Source organism: Sander lucioperca, chromosome 18 (genome assembly GCF_008315115.2).
Source record: "Sander lucioperca isolate FBNREF2018 chromosome 18, SLUC_FBN_1.2, whole genome shotgun sequence".
NCBI lineage: Eukaryota > Metazoa > Chordata > Actinopteri > Perciformes > Percidae > Sander > Sander lucioperca.
In genome coordinates, this window is record NC_050190.1 from 22844582 (window position 1) to 22864123 (window position 19542).

At 43.0% G+C, this 19542-nt stretch overlaps 1 protein-coding gene across 21 annotated transcripts in view; it reads left to right on the plus strand.

Moving 5' to 3' along the window:
- The window catches only part of tnika (TRAF2 and NCK interacting kinase a), an 86878-nt gene that overhangs the window by 36700 nt on the left and 30636 nt on the right, over window positions 1–19542 (plus strand). For 6 of the 21 annotated variants that reach the window (XM_035994477.1, XM_035994478.1, XM_031309916.2 and 3 more), the window contains exons 6-22: window positions 4141–4231; window positions 4975–5105; window positions 5204–5258; window positions 6077–6155; window positions 6572–6747; window positions 8142–8208; window positions 8324–8522; window positions 9292–9408; window positions 10222–10308; window positions 11375–11578; window positions 11948–12523; window positions 16064–16228; window positions 16514–16780; window positions 17283–17389; window positions 17594–17709; window positions 18461–18558; window positions 18708–18731. In XM_035994477.1, the coding sequence (XP_035850370.1) occupies window positions 4141–4231; window positions 4975–5105; window positions 5204–5258; window positions 6077–6155; window positions 6572–6747; window positions 8142–8208; window positions 8324–8522; window positions 9292–9408; window positions 10222–10308; window positions 11375–11578; window positions 11948–12523; window positions 16064–16228; window positions 16514–16780; window positions 17283–17389; window positions 17594–17709; window positions 18461–18558; window positions 18708–18731 (2559 nt within the window). The remainder of the gene's footprint in view (window positions 1–4140; window positions 4232–4974; window positions 5106–5203; window positions 5259–6076; window positions 6156–6571; window positions 6748–8141; window positions 8209–8323; window positions 8523–9291; window positions 9409–10221; window positions 10309–11374; window positions 11579–11947; window positions 12524–16063; window positions 16229–16513; window positions 16781–17282; window positions 17390–17593; window positions 17710–18460; window positions 18559–18707; window positions 18732–19542) is intronic. The other 15 variants (XM_031309919.2, XM_031309921.2, XM_031309923.2 and 12 more) reach the window with 10 other exon arrangements.

Sequence of the window (19542 nt, forward strand, 5' to 3'; positions counted from 1 at the left end):
CAGGCATCGGTATCGGAATCAGGACTGAAAAAGTCAGATCGGTGCATCCCTAATTGTTTCAATCCTATACCCGTCCTCCAGGAAACAATTATTGTACGTGAATATTGATTAAATGGAGAGATCTTTGATGACGTTTTCCTCCTGAAAACATGCAACTGGGAGCTGTGTGGAAAAAAAAAACCCAGCTCTGTGATAATGTGTAATTGCCATGTTGGCCATTGCCATTGTTGACAAGAAAGCATTCAGTTCATTTTTTGTATTATGGAAATTATGGCAACATTTAGCTGTGCAGGTCAGGAAAAACAGATTGAATCATCGGAAACTACTAGAATTAACTCTGACACAGCATTAGTCCAACTGTCCATTTTATTTATTTTTATTTCAGTTCATATGTTTACACCTGCATATTCCAGGCATAGCTGGACTGTGCATGCTGCCTGTATTTTGATAGTGTATTTGTCTGTATGTATTGTCTGAAGAGATAGCGCCAACGAAATGCAACCAGGCATTCATCCACAGTAACATGGGGGCCTGGATTGTAATGAGGGTATTTGCTGGACACACTTGTCCCATACATTGTGTATCTCTGCGAGTTTGTCACAAAGTGTATGACACAGTTGGAAACATGGAATGTCTTATATCGCCTTTGCTGTTGCTTCAACTTTTGATTTGGACACTCCTGCCAAAATGAGCAACCCAATGTAGGCTTGTTAGTGGGTCCCATCCAAGTCTTTCCAACTGTCCCAATACAGTTCAAGTAGGGAGAGGGACCATGATAACTTCCCATTTTTCAGAATGTAACTTGTTCACTGGAGGCTAAGAGAGAACATAATCTGCTGATGGTTGAGAGACAAGAGGAGGATCAACCCCTAATAGTCTTCTCATCCTCCTCAACATTCCTCAGTCTCACACACATTCTCCTCTATGTCACTTTCCCTGTCGAACAGCTGTGACAAAACCTCACTGGCAAAAAAAAAACTTTGCTTAGAGGTCATTTTCAATAAAGAGAATAAAGCGAGAGCCCACGGAGCACCAAGAGAAATGGTTTAGAAGGCTGCAGTACAACTTCCCTGTGTTGTGTGGAGTATCATTGTCCTCGCAGGAACCATATTTTTCCTCCCTCACGGTGTGGGACGTATCAGAGGTTCTCGCACAACTACAGGTATGGTTATGGCAGGTTAGGATCCTAAAATTATTATAGATTTTAAAAATTCCAAGTGATAGTGACCTCAATATCAGCCAAATCAACCTAAACAAATATGTGTAAAATGTTCATATTTCCTATATGTTTTATACCGCTAAAACAGCCTGGGGTCAAATTGAACCCAAGGAACACCCATGTGTACAAAATGCATACAGGACATTAAAAATATATCATCGTGTTCATTTTATGTTTACCTAGTTGTCTCAATTAAATGAGGAAAAGGCATTCAGTATGAACCAAAAATGATGACAAGCACTTTTTTAGAGACCTTAAACATTGATTTGACAAGGATAACAGGAGGGTTAAACCAAGGGAATGGAGAATCTCCACTGGAGATCTCAATTAATGGGTACTTATAAACACAGTCATAATAATGTAAAGATACATTTGCACATGTTTTTCTTCCACAAAAAACGCAATTCTCTAATGTTGGTGCTCTATTTCCAAAGGTACAATATGCATTAACTCGTAGTTTCAGCTCAGGACACAGTTCACCTTTAGTGCATGAGAATATTGAGGGATCTATGAACTAATGAGCTGATCTTCTAGTTGTTACTTTCTTTAGTGTTTAAAATGTCCCCTGTGCAGTGTAAACTACTGCAATAGCTACTGGTGTAGTATAGTAGAAAATAGGATAGTGTGTTTCCCCTGTTTTCTTAATTAGAATCAGGGCACTTAAAGCATTCTGTAACACTTTACTTGAAGGTATCTACATAAGAGTGACATGACATTGTCATGAACACATGACACGGTCACTCTACCCACCTAACTCTAACCATAACCATAACTTGTCATGACAAAAAACGAATGACACTTAGGCTATGTTTAGACGGAAACGATCTGAAGAGAAAACGCAAAAGTGGCATTGCATTCTCACTTTTTATTCCGCGTTTAGACAAGCGTTAGGGGGGGGGGAATCTGCGTGCATATGGTGACACAAAAGTGTGTGAAATGCGATCCACCAAGTCCGCGTGCAGGCGTAGAACCTTCCTTCTTCTTGTCTCCCTCTCCTCCTCCTCTGTCCCTCTCCTCCTCCTCTGTCCCTCTCCTCTCCCTAGTAGCGCGAAGCAAAAGCTGACAATTTTGTCTGGACAGACAAGGAGGTGGAGTTATTGTTTCAAACAATGCACACACACACACGCGGCGAACACACGGTACACACACACACACACACGGTACACACACAGGGCACGCACACACACACACACACACACACGCACGCACACACACACACACTCGCACAGTGCGTTTTTACCCTTTAGACGGGAACGCGACGGTGGAGCATTTTTAAGATTTCCACTCTGGAGGGTGGTTTCACTTTTTTGCGTTTTTAAGCCCCAAAAATGCCATCTCCGTCTAAATCAAAGGCATCTGATAAAATATTATGTCATTTCCACCCGCGAGCGTATTCGTGTAAACAGGCCCTTACTAAAAGAATCGTTATGTCATAAACGTTTATGACTTGTTTATGACAGTGCCATGTCACTCTTAGGTAGATACCTTCAAGTAAAGTGTAACCAAGCATTCTATCATATCTAACATAGGACAATAGACTTCTCAGGATCAAGCCGTTTCTCAAAGATAGTAATATTCTTCATTCCCCGGTTTCAAACTTTTACACTTCTTTTGAATAGATCATTGTTTTACGAACAAGTGATTTTCCCACTCTTTAAATCTCATTTAATGTAATACCTGCTCTGTTCTTTGATAGCAATCAGCAGTTGTTTGTGTTCCATGGTAACTGGGTTTTGGAGTGATGTAAAGGAATGAATGTAATCTTCTTGGGAAATTGTCCACATTCCCCCCCGCCCCATCTTATCTCTACTATCTGTTGTGCTTTTGTGAGGGCTAAAGCCTAGTCAGTTATACGCAGTGCTGCTCTGAACTGAGGCAACAAGGAATTCCTTTCATCCACTGTTATCTGTTATTTCTTTCTTTTTTTGTTTTTTTTGGATTTGGTCTTGTTTTTTTGCTGTGTGCCTCTGTCCCATTACATTTCATCTCTCTGTCTTCATCCCCTTTGTCTTCCTTTTATTGTTTTTTGTTTTTTTTAATATTGTCCTTTTCTGTCCTTTTTCTGTCTTCCCTTTGAACAATTATACTCTCCCATCTGTCATTTCTCTTCTTCTCTTCATTTACTTGTTATTTCAGTGGCTTTACAGTCAATACAAGAAACTTCTCTGAACTAAGAATTATTAAACTATTAAAGCATAAATACCGGACACATTGTTGTATTTTGCTTGGATTTAATATGACAAAAATCCTTTAATTATGTATTTAATTTACAAATTCTATTTGACCGATTAGAGACAACGTGCCTGAAATCACAATTTTATTTAAAGTTTATTCTTTATTTATATTAAATAGTTGGTTGGTAGATTTTCTACTTTTAAGACAACTGAAAGACTGAAAAACTGTTTTTCTCTGTGCGGAAGATCCTTATTATGCACAGGGAGGTCAGAGTTCAGGGTCAGCTACACAGTAACAACTGGAGCACCTAGTCCCACTTAAGAGCACTTCCTTTGGGAAATAAGCTCTTTACATAATAATCATAATTTAGCTGGACGATACAGGAACATATAGGATGTGCGATAAATAAACAGATATTAAAGTATACTCAGTTCTGCATTTCTGCTGCTTTCAGAATTCTGCTAAAATACCACAATACATTGCTTGATGAATTTAAAACAAATGAAAGGATATATTTTCCAACATTCTTTTATTGAAGAAATTGAACATTGAATTGAATATAAAAGACACCACTAAAAAAAGTAAAAAATTCAGTAGAAAACTGCAGGAACTGCACTTTATAATGTAACTGTCAAAGTTACAGTTTAAAGTGCAGTTTTCTAGTGATATTTTCTTCCAACTAACACAACAAATCTCTGAGTGTCTTTCGGCATTCCTTCACTGTGTGTCTCTGTCGCTGTCTGCAGGGTCTGACTCATCTCCATCAGCACAAGGTGATCCACCGAGACATCAAGGGACAGAACGTCCTGCTGACGGAGAACGCCGAGGTCAAACTAGGTCAGTCTGTCATCTAAGCCCACCTGACAAAATGGCTTTAGGATTGGGAGGGCATGAGGAGGTATAATGTTTCAGATGGCTCAGAGGTGTGTGTGTCTTTTCTTTCTTCTTTTATGCTGAATACCAGCCTACTCATCTCCCTGTAGCTTTGCCACTGTTCATGGTGCAGATTGCTGAAGAAGGGACTCTTTTTCTCTCTCTCTCTCTCTCTCTCTCTCTCTCTCTCTCTCTCTCTCTCTCTCTCTCTCTCTCTCTCTCTCTCTCTCTCTCTCTCTCTCTCTCAATTTCAAATTCAAAGATGCCAGGTAAACAATATTATATATTAAACAATATTATATATTGATGTGAAATATGTGTGAGTGTGTATGTATGTATGTATATATATATATGTATGTGTATATATATATATATATATATAATATACACACACACACACACCCAACACTCATCATTTCATTTCATATCTCTCTCTCTTTCTTTCCTCTGAACACCCAGTGGGGAGGGGATTATAAAGTGTGTGTGTTTGTAAATTGGGCAAGCTATTGCAGGTTGGGCAATTCGTTCCTGTTTAGAGTCCATAATGGAATTTAGTAAAACCCATTGGTGTCAACACACACACACACACACACACACACACACACACACACACACACACACACACACACACACACACACACACACAAGATTAAGTAAACTGCAGACTATATCCTAAAGTATTGTGTTTGTGCGTATTTGCCCTGCAGTGGACTTTGGTGTTTCAGCCCAGTTGGACAGAACCGTAGGAAGGAGGAACACGTTTATCGGGACGCCATATTGGATGGCACCAGAGGTCATCGCCTGTGACGAGAACCCTGAGGCCACGTACGACTTCAAGGTGCTTCAACAACCATCCCGTCAGCTGAACATTTGTCTGTCTGTTGTGCTTCTTGTGATCACCCTGAGTATTAACGCACTGTGTCTCTGCCGTTACAGAGTGATCTATGGTCGCTGGGAATCACAGCGATAGAGATGGCTGAAGGAGCACCACGTACGTACCCAGTCAATAGCACACACCTCTGCTATACATCATTTCATATTCCTAGATCACTATAATCAGGAGTCAATTTTTCAGGCCAAAGCAACTCATCTTTAGCCATAATTTTAATGAAGGCCAAGGAGCAGATATCAAACATTTTTCTAAAATTGCTGCTTCTTCTATTCATTTATTTTTTCCATTAACTGCCTTTTTCTGAAAGAGTACATGCACACAGTTGGATTATGATGATTACAATTACAATTCAGTAAAAAAGCAATTTCTGGTGAAAGTTTGCCCGAGCTACAGTTGGTAATTGACCATAATAATGAAAGACATAATTTAGTTTTGTCAAGGTTGTTCAGTTCTAGTAGCCTAGGAGAGTATAGTGCTGCATTTTGGAAAAAGACCTCTAACTGGATGAGAATATTTCAGTGTGTGCTTCAAGTTTAATATATATTCTGATTCGGATATATGGGTGTAGACTCAGTAAACACAAAGTAATCACATTAATTAGGATGCAAGCAATTGCTGAACTCACATTGGCATACAAAGGACGAACTAAAAGCCGCTGGTCATCATTTTCAGATGAACACTGGCTATGCTTGAAAATATGAAGTTTGAATATTAAAGATCCTAAATAACCAAATTAAGCGCTCTTCAGGAGACAAGACCTAAGTGTGTGTGTATGTGCGTGTACATCTAATTGTTATCAGTATTGACAGCATATATTGACTCCAGCTGGCTTTGACTATATGCCATGAAAGTGTGAAGCACAATTAGCTAGAAATATTCACCCTAACTCACCCATGTTTGGTACCTGATATCCTTAGCGCTGTGTGACATGCACCCAATGAGAGCCCTCTTCCTGATCCCACGCAACCCCCCACCCAGACTCAAGTCCAAGAAGTGGTAAGTGTGAATCCCACAACATTATCAAAAGCAGGATAATCAGTTCAGATGACGATCGCAGCAGGTTGTGTGTGTGTGTGTGTGTGTGTGTGTGTGTGTGTGTGAAAAGAGAGACTGATCACATTGTTCAACCATCCAACGGTGCTTAATTTGCATTGTGCAGTACTGGATTGTGACACAATGAGTTATCATATTAAATCCCTAACTTTCATTTGGCAATAAATCTAAAAGTTTTTTTTTTATTAATTCAAGATGAGCTTTAAGTGAGAAATTTAACTCATGGCAAAATGTACGAGTGTAGAGTTTTCTCTTTACTTGCTGCTCTGCCAACAATATTGTTTCCTCAAATTAAAACAAATTGTGGTGACTTTTGAAGTATAGTATGCAAGTGAATCAGTTTGCATGTGTGGTTTCAGGTCAAAGAAGTTCCAGTCGTTCATAGAGAGCTGTCTGGTGAAGAGCCACAGCCAGAGACAGAGCACAGAGCAGCTCCTCAAACACCCGTTCATCAGAGACCTGCCCAACGAGAGGCAGATCCGCATCCAGCTGAAGGACCACATCGACCGCACCAAGAAGAAGAGAGGAGAGAGAGGTGAGGGAGAACATGTGCTGTAGACGTGGATGTATGGATTTAAATGCAGATGGACGTATAGCTTTACACACTCGCGGCAGGGGAGGTGGAGCGACTGATTCATTAGGTAGTTACGCTTGATAGATGGCAGCTTGCAGGAGTTAGCTGACGTTGAAAGGAGATTTTCCTCTTATGTTCACTGCAAAGTGGTTCTTACTCGGAATGTTTCTTTGGATTACGTGACACTTAAACTCACTTGCATGACAAATGCATGTTTTCTGCGACTGTTTCACAATAAAAGCCACTCTGTGTTTTGCCAGTTGAATGCTTTTAATGTAAAGCGGCAGCAGTGGGAAATGTTAGCAATAACTTAATATGGCTCTGATATGGCTGTCGGTGAGTGAACAGTAAACAGTGAGGCTGATATGAAAACGGTAACCCTGGATTACATACATACTGGATTAGATAACATTCGTTGTTTCCTGTTAATCCATTGTGTGTGTGTGAAGGCAATTTGAATCCCGCTTGGGAATGGCAGACTTTTGCCACTAACAATGAAAATTAATATATAGACAGGTAATTACAGAATCTAAATACATTGAATAGCCATTACTGAAAGTCATAAATAGTATCAAAATAGGGTTAAAATTAAGGATCATCAAAGTGCAGCAGGCCCACCCGTTACATTCAGTGTTCACACACACACACACACACACACACACACACACACACACATAAAAACACACTTCTTGAAAAAGAACCGCTGCAAGGGGGAGATGTACCGTAATACAGTTACAGATGCACATACAGATGCAGCTTCTCGCACACATGTGCCGTGACAGCGAGGCAGAAAACAAAAGTGACCGACTTCCATTCCACTCCCCCACAACCCACACAAACGCACACCATCTGAGTGATAAACTGACACTCGCACACAGCACTGCGCCAGTAAGAAGCACATTAATCGCTTCAAGAAACAACATACTGCAGGGCGGACGTCGTGATGATGTATAGAAATGTCTTGTCACTGTGGAGACTGAGGCTTTCTCCAGCTGTCACTTTGTCACATTCGGAGGACAGGTCTGTGTGGATGTCTCTCAGGAAGAGCCAGGCCGCTTCTACAACCGTTTGACTAAAAGAGCTCCGAGCAAATGTTCTCCAGCTCGCTACACACATTAAAATTACCATTTATACTCTTATTCAAAGCGGCTAAAAGAAAGTGCCTTGAAGGAGGGAGGATCTGGGAATGCCAGAATCGTGAGCAGTTTAGTAATGAACAAAGGTAGTTCAAGTGAAAAATGAAAATCGTAAAGTGGAATGGCTTTGCTTTCTGCTGGTTATTACCTTACTCACTTTACTTTTTTTTCTTTTCTATGCATTTTATTCTTTGAAATGTTTCTTTCTCTCTCCATCAGATGAGACAGAGTATGAGTACAGTGGCAGTGAAGAGGAGGATGAAGAAAGAGAAATGGGTGAACCGAGGTCAGTGTCCTCACAAATGTACAAAACAAACACACATTTTTTTTCTTCCCAAAACACAATTGACATCTCTTCACTGGCACTAAATCATCCTGCCTTCTCACTGGTCCGTTCGCAGCTCCATCATCAACGTCCCCGGTGAGTCGACCCTGAGGCGGGACTTCCTGCGCCTCCAGGTGGCCAACAAGGAGCGCTCGGAAGCACAGCGGCGGCAGCAGCTGGAGCAACTGCAGAATGAGGAGCACAAGCGCTTACTGTTGGCTGAGCGACAGAAACGCATCGAGGAACAGAAGGAGCAGAGGAGACGGCTGGAGGAGGTAAGCTGGAGGAGGTGGAGGAAGATTAACCATAACTTTTGGCCCTGATGGATGCATTTATCTACCGCAGCTTTTATAAAAAAACATACATTAATATACAGGTTTTCACATGGATAGCCTCTCTTTGGATCTTCATGCTCTCTTCTTTTAAACACTTTAAATGCCTATTTTGCCTATTTGCAAATGTAACATATATTGTCCAATTCTGGCAGTTCGAACTTACAAAACCTTTTTATTCACCATTTGGTAAGAGGCTGCAGAAGAGAGGGAGAGGGTACAGAGACAGACATGCACACACAGCCTTTCCCCAATGTCCCTCTCTTAGTTCCAGAGAGCAGGCTTATAGAAGAAAATCCTTAACCCATAATCAGTGCGCTTTCTCTGGTTTCCCACCAGGGTCTGCCTCCCAACGCATGGCTAAGCACCATGACTCGACTCAACTAACATGACCTTTCCACTCAGGGCCAAGTGTGTGTCTTTGACTCTGCGTTTGAGCAATACACGTGTGTTTGTGCAAGTGTGAATGCATATGTTTGTATATTTGTATCCTGTGTGAATGTACTATTACGTTTCTGTCCATGATTTATAGAAGAATCTAAGCCACAATGTAGAAGGAATCAAATAAAAAAAACAAAAAGAAAGATGATCAAATGAGTACACACCAAAGATTCAGCATGTGTGCGAGAATCTCTGCAGAGGCATGATTTCATTTGTGTGAAAACATTGTGTTGTGATCCTGAATCAACTTGTGCTTGTGTTCTCCTGACAGCAGCAGCAGCGAGAGCGTGAGCTGCGGAAACAGCACGAGAGGGAACAGAGGAGGCGCTACGAGGAAATGGAGCAGCTTCGCAGAGAGGAGGAGAGGAGGCATGCAGAGAGAGAACAGGTTCATACACTTACTACTAAGTAATGTTATATTAAAACACACATATTGTATGAAAACAGACAGTATGGTGCCACAGAAATGCGTTACATGATGACAACTGAAGTCCAGAATCCCTCATTTGCCCTTAAACTTTCTGTTTCTTTTTATGGCAACATCTTCCTCTGTCTTCCTGAGTCACTCTGATTTTACTTGTCTCCTTAAATTACCTCAGTGGCGTATTTTCCTCCTTTTTTTTTTTTTTTTTAGGATTTCAGACATTATTAATCTGATGATGCTTTGTGATGATGCTTTGTTTTTCCTGTGCTCATCTATGTGCGGTCACTTTCTTCCTCTTAGCTCCTGGATCTTATACATCAACTTTCTCTGTTATTACGCCCAGCCTTTGTTAACCATATTTTAGTCTAAATCACATCAAATTGTACTGCAACATCTTAAATATTGCAAAAAAATAAAATACAAATGGATGGATTTTCCTCTATCAGTCCTGCTTTCTTTCCCTCGTCCTCTCGTTGAACTTACTGCTGTTCTGATGTGTATTTTCTGTCTGTACTGGTCCCTCTTTTATCGCTCTGTTGCTCTCCTCCCACGCTTTTCAAGTGTTTTGGAACGATATATTCAAACCTCCTCTCTCTCTGTCTCTTTGTCATATTTCCTTTGTAACACATTACAGTTGTTCGAGAACACGGCCTCCTTAGCTTCATCTGGCTTCTGACTCGATATCTCTATTTTTCTCTGTCTTTCTGTTTTTGGATGTTCAGATTTCCTGATTTTTTTTACTCTATTTCTATCTTCCTGTGCCGACACGCTGCTCAGGAGTATATCCGTAGACAGCTGGAAGAGGAACAGAGGCAGTTAGAGATTCTCCAGCAGCAGCTACTGCAGGAACAGGCATTACTGATGGTAACCATAGCCCTCCCACGTGCTAGCACTGCTTCCCATCTGTGCTGTGTGGCCCCCTATCCCCACTGCATGCACCCGAGTGGCAGTTTAACATCCAGCTGACTGTGAGGGAATCCACAGTCTGAGTCACTCAACCTGTTAGCTACATTTGACGAAAAACATAAAGCCGAAACAATAAATTGCATATTTTTAATGCTTTTGTTGAATTTAGTCAGCTCACTGATTGCATGAACTTGGATGGATCTCAAACGATTCCCCACAGGGTGCAGAAAATATGTTTGTCATCCCCAATCACTTAGGCCCACACAAAGTGAGAACATTTAAGAGAAAATAGGACATTATTATTTTTGCACTGAGGGTTTCTCTCAGTGCCCAGTCTTATCTAGGGCAACAGTTTTGTGTTTTATTAGCGCAAGGAATTCCCAGTATGTCTTGTAGTATTTGTCCACGGCTACTTGCATCCTATTTGAAGAGAATTATATTAAAGGAGAGCATGAAAGGAAACCTTTTGAGATCCAACCCATGTCAACTCCAGAGACAACAGCAATGACATCACACACCAAAAACCCAGGGATGTGTCGTGGCCCGAAAAATGGCGTCTTCCCCTTCCCTCCCTACTGCTATCCTTCCTTCCTCCATCCCTCCTTCCATCTCAGTACCTACCTTCCCTTCTCCTTACTCTAATTTGCCAAAGCCTTATGTCCGGGAGCTTTCTACTCCCCTTTATCCATCATCAGCCTTACAATCGTGATTATAATTGTGAAAAGTGTGTGTTCATGTTCCATATACATGGTTCGATATTTATGTTTCTCAGTTCTGTTTTGCATGATTTTATCAATGCATGGCTCAAATCTGACATTAGAAACAGGCTTGTGTCACACATTGTGCAATAATTACTCACCTGTTTTGGTGTTGATCTCTGTGTTTCGCCGCCTCTTCCCCATCCTCTCTGCCCTTCTCTTAATCTTCCTTCCTTTCTCTCCTCCTATGTTTCTTTTGGTTTTCCTTTCCTGTCTCTCATCACTTACCTTCCTCCTATACCCCTCCTCTCCCTCTCTCCCGCCAGGAGTACAAACGTAAGCAGATAGAGGAGCAGCGGCAGGCAGAGAGGCTCCAGAGGCAGCTCCAGCAGGAGAGAGCCTACCTGGTGTCTCTACAGCAGCAACAACAACAGCAGCAACAGCAGGAGGGAAGGCAAGCAGAGAAGAAACCGCTTTACCACTACAAAGATATTATCAATCCTAATGACAAGCCTGCCTGGGCTAAAGAGGTAAGTCACAACATGCATGATGTATAAAGACACGCATGCAATCATAACTATGTGATGAGTTATTTTCCAAGATGTGAGGAAAAGTACCAGCTCTGAGGAAGGTAGTGCATTAAATATATGCATGTGGTGATCCTGGAATTGTTTTTTAAAATCAACCTCTGTTGTACATTAAACAAACCCAGTGGCCTTCTTGTGTTGTTAATATCTTATTCAGCAGGTTACTAGAAGCAGCGGTCCTGTGGGAGACCTTCGCTTTTTGAATCTGGAGATATTTGAGAATTAACGCTGCTGCTTCGATAATCACAGTGTGACGTCTCCTTTGTGTGTGTTTGTTTTGTTTGCTTACCCTCCTCTGACTCTGGCTCCTAGGTTCCGAAGCAGCAGCATGTTCGTGGTAACCCGCCCCGCTCCCAACTACGACATCACCAGTCATTCAACCAACCGGCTTCATCCCCTGGCTCAAGGGGAGCTCAGGCCCCTAGGCGAACCCCGTCCCATGGTGCCCAGCTCCTCCACACCCACCTCCCCAATATCCGTATTTCACTAGACCGCGAAGAACCCCTAGATCCGGGGCTCAAGCAGGAGATAAGTCAGCAGGTCAGAGAGTTTAGGGCTCAGAAACTCCGTGAGAGGGGCCGCAGCCCGGGGCCTATCCAGAAACGCAGCCAGGCTCCTGGCCAAGGGCCCAGTAAGGGACCTGGTAAGAGTCATAAAGAGCATTCTAGTCAAGGGCCAGCCAACCAGTCTAATCCAGTATTCAACCCTTATCCTCTGGGGCATAGCAATCAGAAAGAGAAGCCTAAAGACAGGGATCTCTCGGCCCCCAGTCAGGCAGCCATCCAGGGGCTAATGTCTCCGGGACTTCAACCTGATCCTCAGTTCCCAGGACAGGTCCAGAGACCCAAGTCAGGATCTAACCCTATTTCCATCCCTGTGCTCAAACGGGTTAGTGGCCGTTGCAGGTCCCACTCACCTTGCTATAGAATAGATGTAGATGTAGAACAGGAGTATCTGGGAGGGTGGGGGAAAGAGATGAGGCAAGCTGTCAGCAACAGTGACCTTATGGTGCCCTCGGACTGGGAGGGCACAGCATTTGACCCCCTCTCTCAATCCTACCCTGTCAGCTTACTCAACTCCGCCCTACCTAGACACAGGAGCTCCTACTCACCTGCCTCCAGCTGTTTTCTTCAAGTCCCTGAAAACAATAGCTTGTGTTTCCCTCCTAATAAGGACAGAAGAGGAAGGATTTGGGGGCAGAATGTAAGCCATAGCTCCTCTATGTGTGACCTCACAGCTTCTGCCCCGGCAAGCATACTTAGACAGAACCTGGCTGGCAGGCTAATGAGTAGTTGCTCCTCTGACAGCTTGTCACCCATCTCTCCAGCTCCTAAGTTTGGCCTTTCTCCTAGCACCTCTCCACAAATCTCCCCCTCGTCCTCAGGCTCATGGTCCAATGGTACCTTTTCCCCTCCATGTACCTTTTCCCCTCCATTCTCTTCTGACACCATTGTGTCCAACATGCCCCACAAATTCAACCTGCCCAACCAGGCCTCCTTACCTGCGCCTAGCCCCCACTGCTCCCCGTATGGCTCTCCCTTTGGATCCCAGACAGAGATCTGCATCAGATCTGCTGTTTACAGCTAGACCCTTGTCCAAAGCACTTATGTATAGGAACACACACACACACACACACACACACACACACACACACACACACACACACACACACACACACACACACTTTTTGTACTTCTAAATTTGTGACTGAATTAATGCATTCCTTAGCTCCAAATCCTACCCTTAACCATAACAGCTACATGCTGAACCTTGAGCCCTTATCCAATTGTTGTACCTTGTGTTGCCTTTAGTACAGGTTGATAGCACATTAAGAGGTTGGTACACCCATTTCTTTTGTGTCTGCTTAGTCGAGCATTGCCAGACCTATCTCCACAGTGCTAAGTCAGCGTTGGAGTAAGGTCTGGCTACACTACGCATACATTCTGGAACATGAAAAAAAAACTCTCTGGCTTGTTGCATTTCTTTAAACCAATCACAATTGTCTTGGGCGGCGCTAAGACCAGGATGCAGTGACGGTGCCTCTGCGAAATTGTCTTGGGAAGGAACTTGTTTTGGTGGAACATTTGTACATAGGGAGGCGAGCTCTGAAATGGCTAACTCCCCACAAAAGAAAATGCCAATACAAATATTAAATTAGGTTAACTGTTCTGCTGATTTACTGTTTTACTTATCCCAGACCTGACATATCATGACGTCACCTGACTTTATCCTGGCAATGTACTTCCATTGCGCCAGACTAGTGTCCGCTTGATATATGGTAAACTCAAAATTTACTTTAAATTAACAAAAGGCAAAATTACAATCGTTTCCAAATCTGGCTACAAATCAAAACATCTACTGCCTCTTAACCAAAGCCTAATCCTAAAACCAAGTCTAAACCCTCAAACAGCCCATTGTCAAATATGTCCTCACTTTTCTGAAAACATCCACTCTCAATGTCTAAAAGTCAAAATAGTCCTCACAAAGATAGAAGTACAAGAGCATGCATAATGTACATACATACATACATTAACATACGATAAAGATCTGTAAGTATATCTACATTTATCTCTATTTTAAATCTACTGGGACTGAGATCCAGAGGAGAGGTGCCGATATTCAGAGACAGTTTCTAATATCACCCTGATTCCTAGGTATCTTAGTTAACCATAGCCCTGCCCCAACCCCTCCACTCTGCAAGCCACCCAGTGCCCCACAAAGCACCATGGCAAGCCCACTCCTAGCCATATTGTGTTGATGTCATTGGGGAAACCCACCCAACTCATCTTCTTTTTAGGTCAGTAAACCAGTCAATCAAATCCCGGCTTGGTGATGGGTGCTGGCCAAGTGGTGGTGGGATCCTTCAATCAAACCTGTATCCTCAGAGGATGCCCTCTGTCCTCTATCTGCTCTCCTTCCTAATCTTTTTCTGTGTCCTTTCTTAGTTTAGCAGCAACAATTAACTTCCTCTGATGCTCTGTTTTAACCTCTAAGAATCTCTGCCATGGTAGAAAGAGCTTTTGGGTTGTATAGGCTGGAGTTCAACCCAAGCACTTGATACAAATAGAATGAAGATTTAAGCAGCACTACCCAAAAGGTTATTTCTTCTGTAAACAGATATTCTTATGGTAATCTCTCTATCTTTTGAAATTCAGTTGATGTTTATGCTAACCTTGATCGCGTACTGCCTCCACAGAAACCATTAAACTCGACTTGGATCACAGCAGTGCTTCTCCTGAATCAGCGAATATTTCTTTCCCATTCTTTGTACTTAGCTCCTGTTTGTCGACAATTCTTTCCTTCATCAGTAGCTGTCTTTTATTTCAAGTGAACAACTAACAAAGTATTTGCCATGTTTTCTGCCGCCATGTATATCATAGTTGTCTCACTGTAGTTGACTTCCAAGCAGGCAACTAACAAAGATATGAGGAATGACACAGTATTGCATAGTTGTTCTGACCCAGGTCATATTCTTGAATAATCCCACTAGATTATGAGCTCATGTGGAATTATAGAAAGCCTCCAAAGGGGATAGCTCTCATTGCACACGGCTGTTTACCTGGGGGCTATTGACACTATGCCCTGCTGAGCCACGACTCAACCCTTCACCAACCGTTGAGTAGATTGTTTAGACTCCAAAAGTGTGATTTGGGCACTATGCATTACACACTGAGCATTCCTCAGAGGCTTCTCTCACTGCACAGCAGATAATCTGATAATCTGATTACACTGTCAGAAAGAGCTTTCTGCCTTCCTCACTCACAGATATTTGGGGATCGTTGGCATTGACGCTTACATGCACTCAAACAAGTCAGTGGAAACAGTCACTCAAGCTCTTATGCACATATAAATCAAACATGGTTTTGTGTGTGTCTGTACACACAACCTTCACACATACTCAAATCTATGCTTTTGGTTTGAATTACCTTTCCCCACAGCCATCAGACACTCTTACTCCTCAACTGTATGTGGGACATGGAGACACACATACACAATAATTAGATGGGGCGGAGTCAAAGATAAGAATCTGACTGGAGATGGTGGAAGATAAACAATCAAAACACTGTGTGGCAATTGCAACCTGCCAGAGCAGATTCTAGATAATCCTTTGAGGGTTTCTGTGGAAGTATGGATTTTCTTCTTCTGTGTAATTTTCCAGAGAGAGACCGTTAGACAAAAAACAAGTTCAACTAAATTTCTCAGAGCAGCAGTTTTATCATTAATCATGAACATAAAAACCGGTTCGCAGGTAAAGGAAACATGTGATGTGAAAAAACACACAGTTGCCCCACAACGTGATGTTAAGATTGTCTGGTGGCTTGTAGGTGTGCATGGGGGAGGGGAGCGAGACCCACAGTGGGCCAAGCGTGGTGATTGGTTGTGCTGCGTGCTTGGCTGTGAGTGATAGTGTTATCTGACCTATCCCAGGTGGAGGAGCGATCTAAGATGAACAGACAGAGCTCCCCAGCGCTGCAGCACAAAGTGTCCAACCGCATCTCTGACCCCTCCCTCCCTCCCCGCTCCGAGTCCTTCAGCAGCGTGGGCATGCAGCCTGCCCGCACCCCACCCATCCACCGCTCCATCGAACCACAGGTATGTGTGTACGTGTGTGCAAAAGGAGGCATGTGAAGGTTTGGTGTGTTTTCTAGTGAACAGTTTATCTAAAAAAAAACACAATCCGATTTGCTACTTATGAACTTCCTTTAAAAGTTCCTGCCTCTATATCAGTCAATCTTTCTCTTTCATTTCTCTATCAACCTCCTTACTGTCTTTTCCATCTCTATTTTTCTTCATCTCAATCCATTTCTTTCTGCCGTTGTATTTGCCTACAACTGATTTTCACCTTTTCACCTCTTTTTCTCTCTCTCCCTCCTACAGATGGCTCACCTGGTTCCAGTGAAGACCCACTCCGGCTCCATGTCCGGCTCTCAGTCTCTGCAGGACCAGACAGGCTCAGCTCTGAATGAGGGCGTCAGCGCAGCCTCACCCAGGCCCGAGATGCCCCGCCAGAACTCAGACCCCACTTCTGACACCCCCGGACCCCCGCTGCGTATCACAGGCAGGGAGGAACGGGATCGGGAACGGGACAGAGACAGGGATCGGGACAGGACCGCCTGGCTGAGAGAGGAGGACATCCCACCCAAGGTAAGAGAATTACAATCACAAAGGAAGACGGACAATCACTGGTGATGTGTTTTCTTGTACAAGAAGCATTTGTTAGAGGAAACAAACCTCATTGTGCAAATCATATTTCAATGCTGATGATTTTTTCATTTGTTTGGTTACGATGTGCTTGATGTATGACTTTGCACACGATGTTGCCGTGAGGTTACTGAACTTACGTTGAAACCACAACAAATGGCACAGTTTTGCAAGATTTAATCAGCTTTTGCAAAGCTTGAAACGAGCTGCTGGCATTAGGCTGTTGACTTTGATACAAGAAAATACATGACATGATTTTAACTGCAGTACAGTGCAGTTTATTTCAATTTAGTATTTAGAGTGCCACCGCCCAGTTTAATGCAGCTGTAGATAGATAGATAGATAGATAGATAGATAGATAGATAGATAGAAGCTTTGAACTCCTTGCTAGGAGATAAAAAGTCAAGCTGGTACAGCAGTGGTGACCTTCTTTCTGTGTGTCCAGGTCCCACAGAGGACCATTTCCATCTCCCCAGCCTTGGTCAGGAAGAATTCCCCTAATGGAGGAGCGGTTCTGGGCCCTCGCACAGGTTCTCAACTCATACGGGCCAGGTAAAGCTCGTCTTAGCACACTGTCCACCTCTGAATCTAATCAATGCTGTTTTTACACTGCAGGAGTTGCCTACGGTTATCTAAAGTTTATAAAAACATGGCACTTCTACAATGCATGCATCTGTTTTATATACTGTAAATATGCTGTATAATATTAGTAGTAGTAGTTTAAAAATGAGTGAAACTGTTTTCCCCCTTTTTCAGTAACCCAGATCTGCGGCGCTCAGAGCTCTCTCTGGACGCCATGCTGCAAAGAACTTCATCCAACTCGTCATCCTCCTCCTCCCCTTCGTCTCAGGGAGGCTCAGCCGAGAGGAGAGGTACGAAAACTCACACAGAAACTCTGAAAGACACAAAAACACACTCATGTACGCATGCACACACGCACTGAAACGCGCACACATACACGGACACGCTCGCATGCGAAACAATTAAAAACCGGTGCGTGTACTTGCGCTTGTATACATGCAAACACGGACACAGAAACACACAAACATCCGCACACACTCACGGGGCTTCAGCGAGTTTCCGAGGCTATCAGCGGGACAATGTCAGTTGCAGTTCTGCTCTGATCAACCTGTCTGATGTGCCCTGTTACTCCCAGCCTCTGGAGAGATAGAAGAGAGGAAATGAGAGAGGGAGATAGAGAGAGGCGTACAGGGATGTGTCAAACAACAGGCCAGAGGGATAGCTAAGATATGCATGGATCTCCCCTTGACGTACACATGGCACATGAGAGTTTGAAGTATGGTAGGATCAGTTTTCCTTCATGTTTGTTGGATGTTATTTTGCAATGGGGCTGACAGTAAATATGGCAGGATTGTGAAGAATGAGACAGATACTATCAACATAGTGTATGAAAAATACGAATCAGCTTAAAAAATATATGATGAATGCCGGTGTGCTTTCACCCAGACAAGCATCATTTGTCACAATGTAATGACATCACATTTTAAATAGAATTTTTAAAGTGATATCTGCCATATTTGTATGTAAATTTTTTTGGATGATTCTGATTAAACACATTGGTGTATGTAGGTCAAATGTGTAATTAGGTCCTTGTTCTGATAGGTCAAGCCAAGCAGGAAGGATCCCCTCCAGGAGCCAATCAGGAGGCAACGCCCAAACTGGAGGAGGGTCGTGAATCAGCCAGACCCAGCAGACCTGCAGTGAGTCCCACAACACAGACACACAAATTCACTTTCTGTCACAGCAATCTCCTCTCTGGGAATCTTCTACGGGCATCTTCTCCTTTTTTCTGCTATTTATCTGGTTCTTCCTTTCTCTGCCTCCCTCTCTTTGTCCTTTCACACTTCAGAGCTATAAGAAAGCCATAGATGAGGTTAGTGACACTCGAGACCCCTTTTTTTAATCCCGATTTTCCTTTGCCTCGATCTTCGGAGACCCTCTTTTTTCCCATGGCATGGTGAAGTTAGTTTGTTTCACAAGTAGATGACGTCCGTTTCTTTCAACTTTAAAATATCAGAGTGAAATGGCGATGGCAGTGCATGTGTGCTTCTACACACATACCTGAGAGAGCGTATGTGGACGCGTGCGTATGTGCGTATGTGTGTGTAACCTAAACTGCCAAGCACCTGAACAGTCTCTGAATCTCTTTTCCTGTTTCTCTGTCATCACGGTTTCTGATCAGGAGGAGCTGGTAAGCCCACCGTGTATGACGGTCCCCGTCTGCATGATTTGGTCTGATCCATTGGCTGGGTTGAATGGGGAGGGAAGGAACCACAGGCCAGTTGGCATGGGGGTGATTGGTAGAGGGGGTGCTGCAGATTGATGCTGCACTCCAGTTGTACATAAAGCCTGATTACCTGTCTCGCTCTTCTCTTATGACCCGTCTTCACATATTTGATATATTGCTTGTGAGCAAATAAAAGTGCAGATCTGTGATCAATTCTTGTGTCACAAAAAAAAAAAACAAATTGAGTGTAGCAAAGCAGAAAAAGGGATCGCAGATAAGCACTCTTGTTCCTGGTTACCTATGTTTACAGGCCCGGATGTTTGTGTGACAACAAATGAGTTGTCCTCTTGTCAAGATGCTGATGGTTTGTGTTACTCAGGTTCTGAGACTCATGACACTGAACTGATGAACTAACTGACTTTGTATCTCTCTCTCCTCTCCTCTTCTGTTCCTCTCT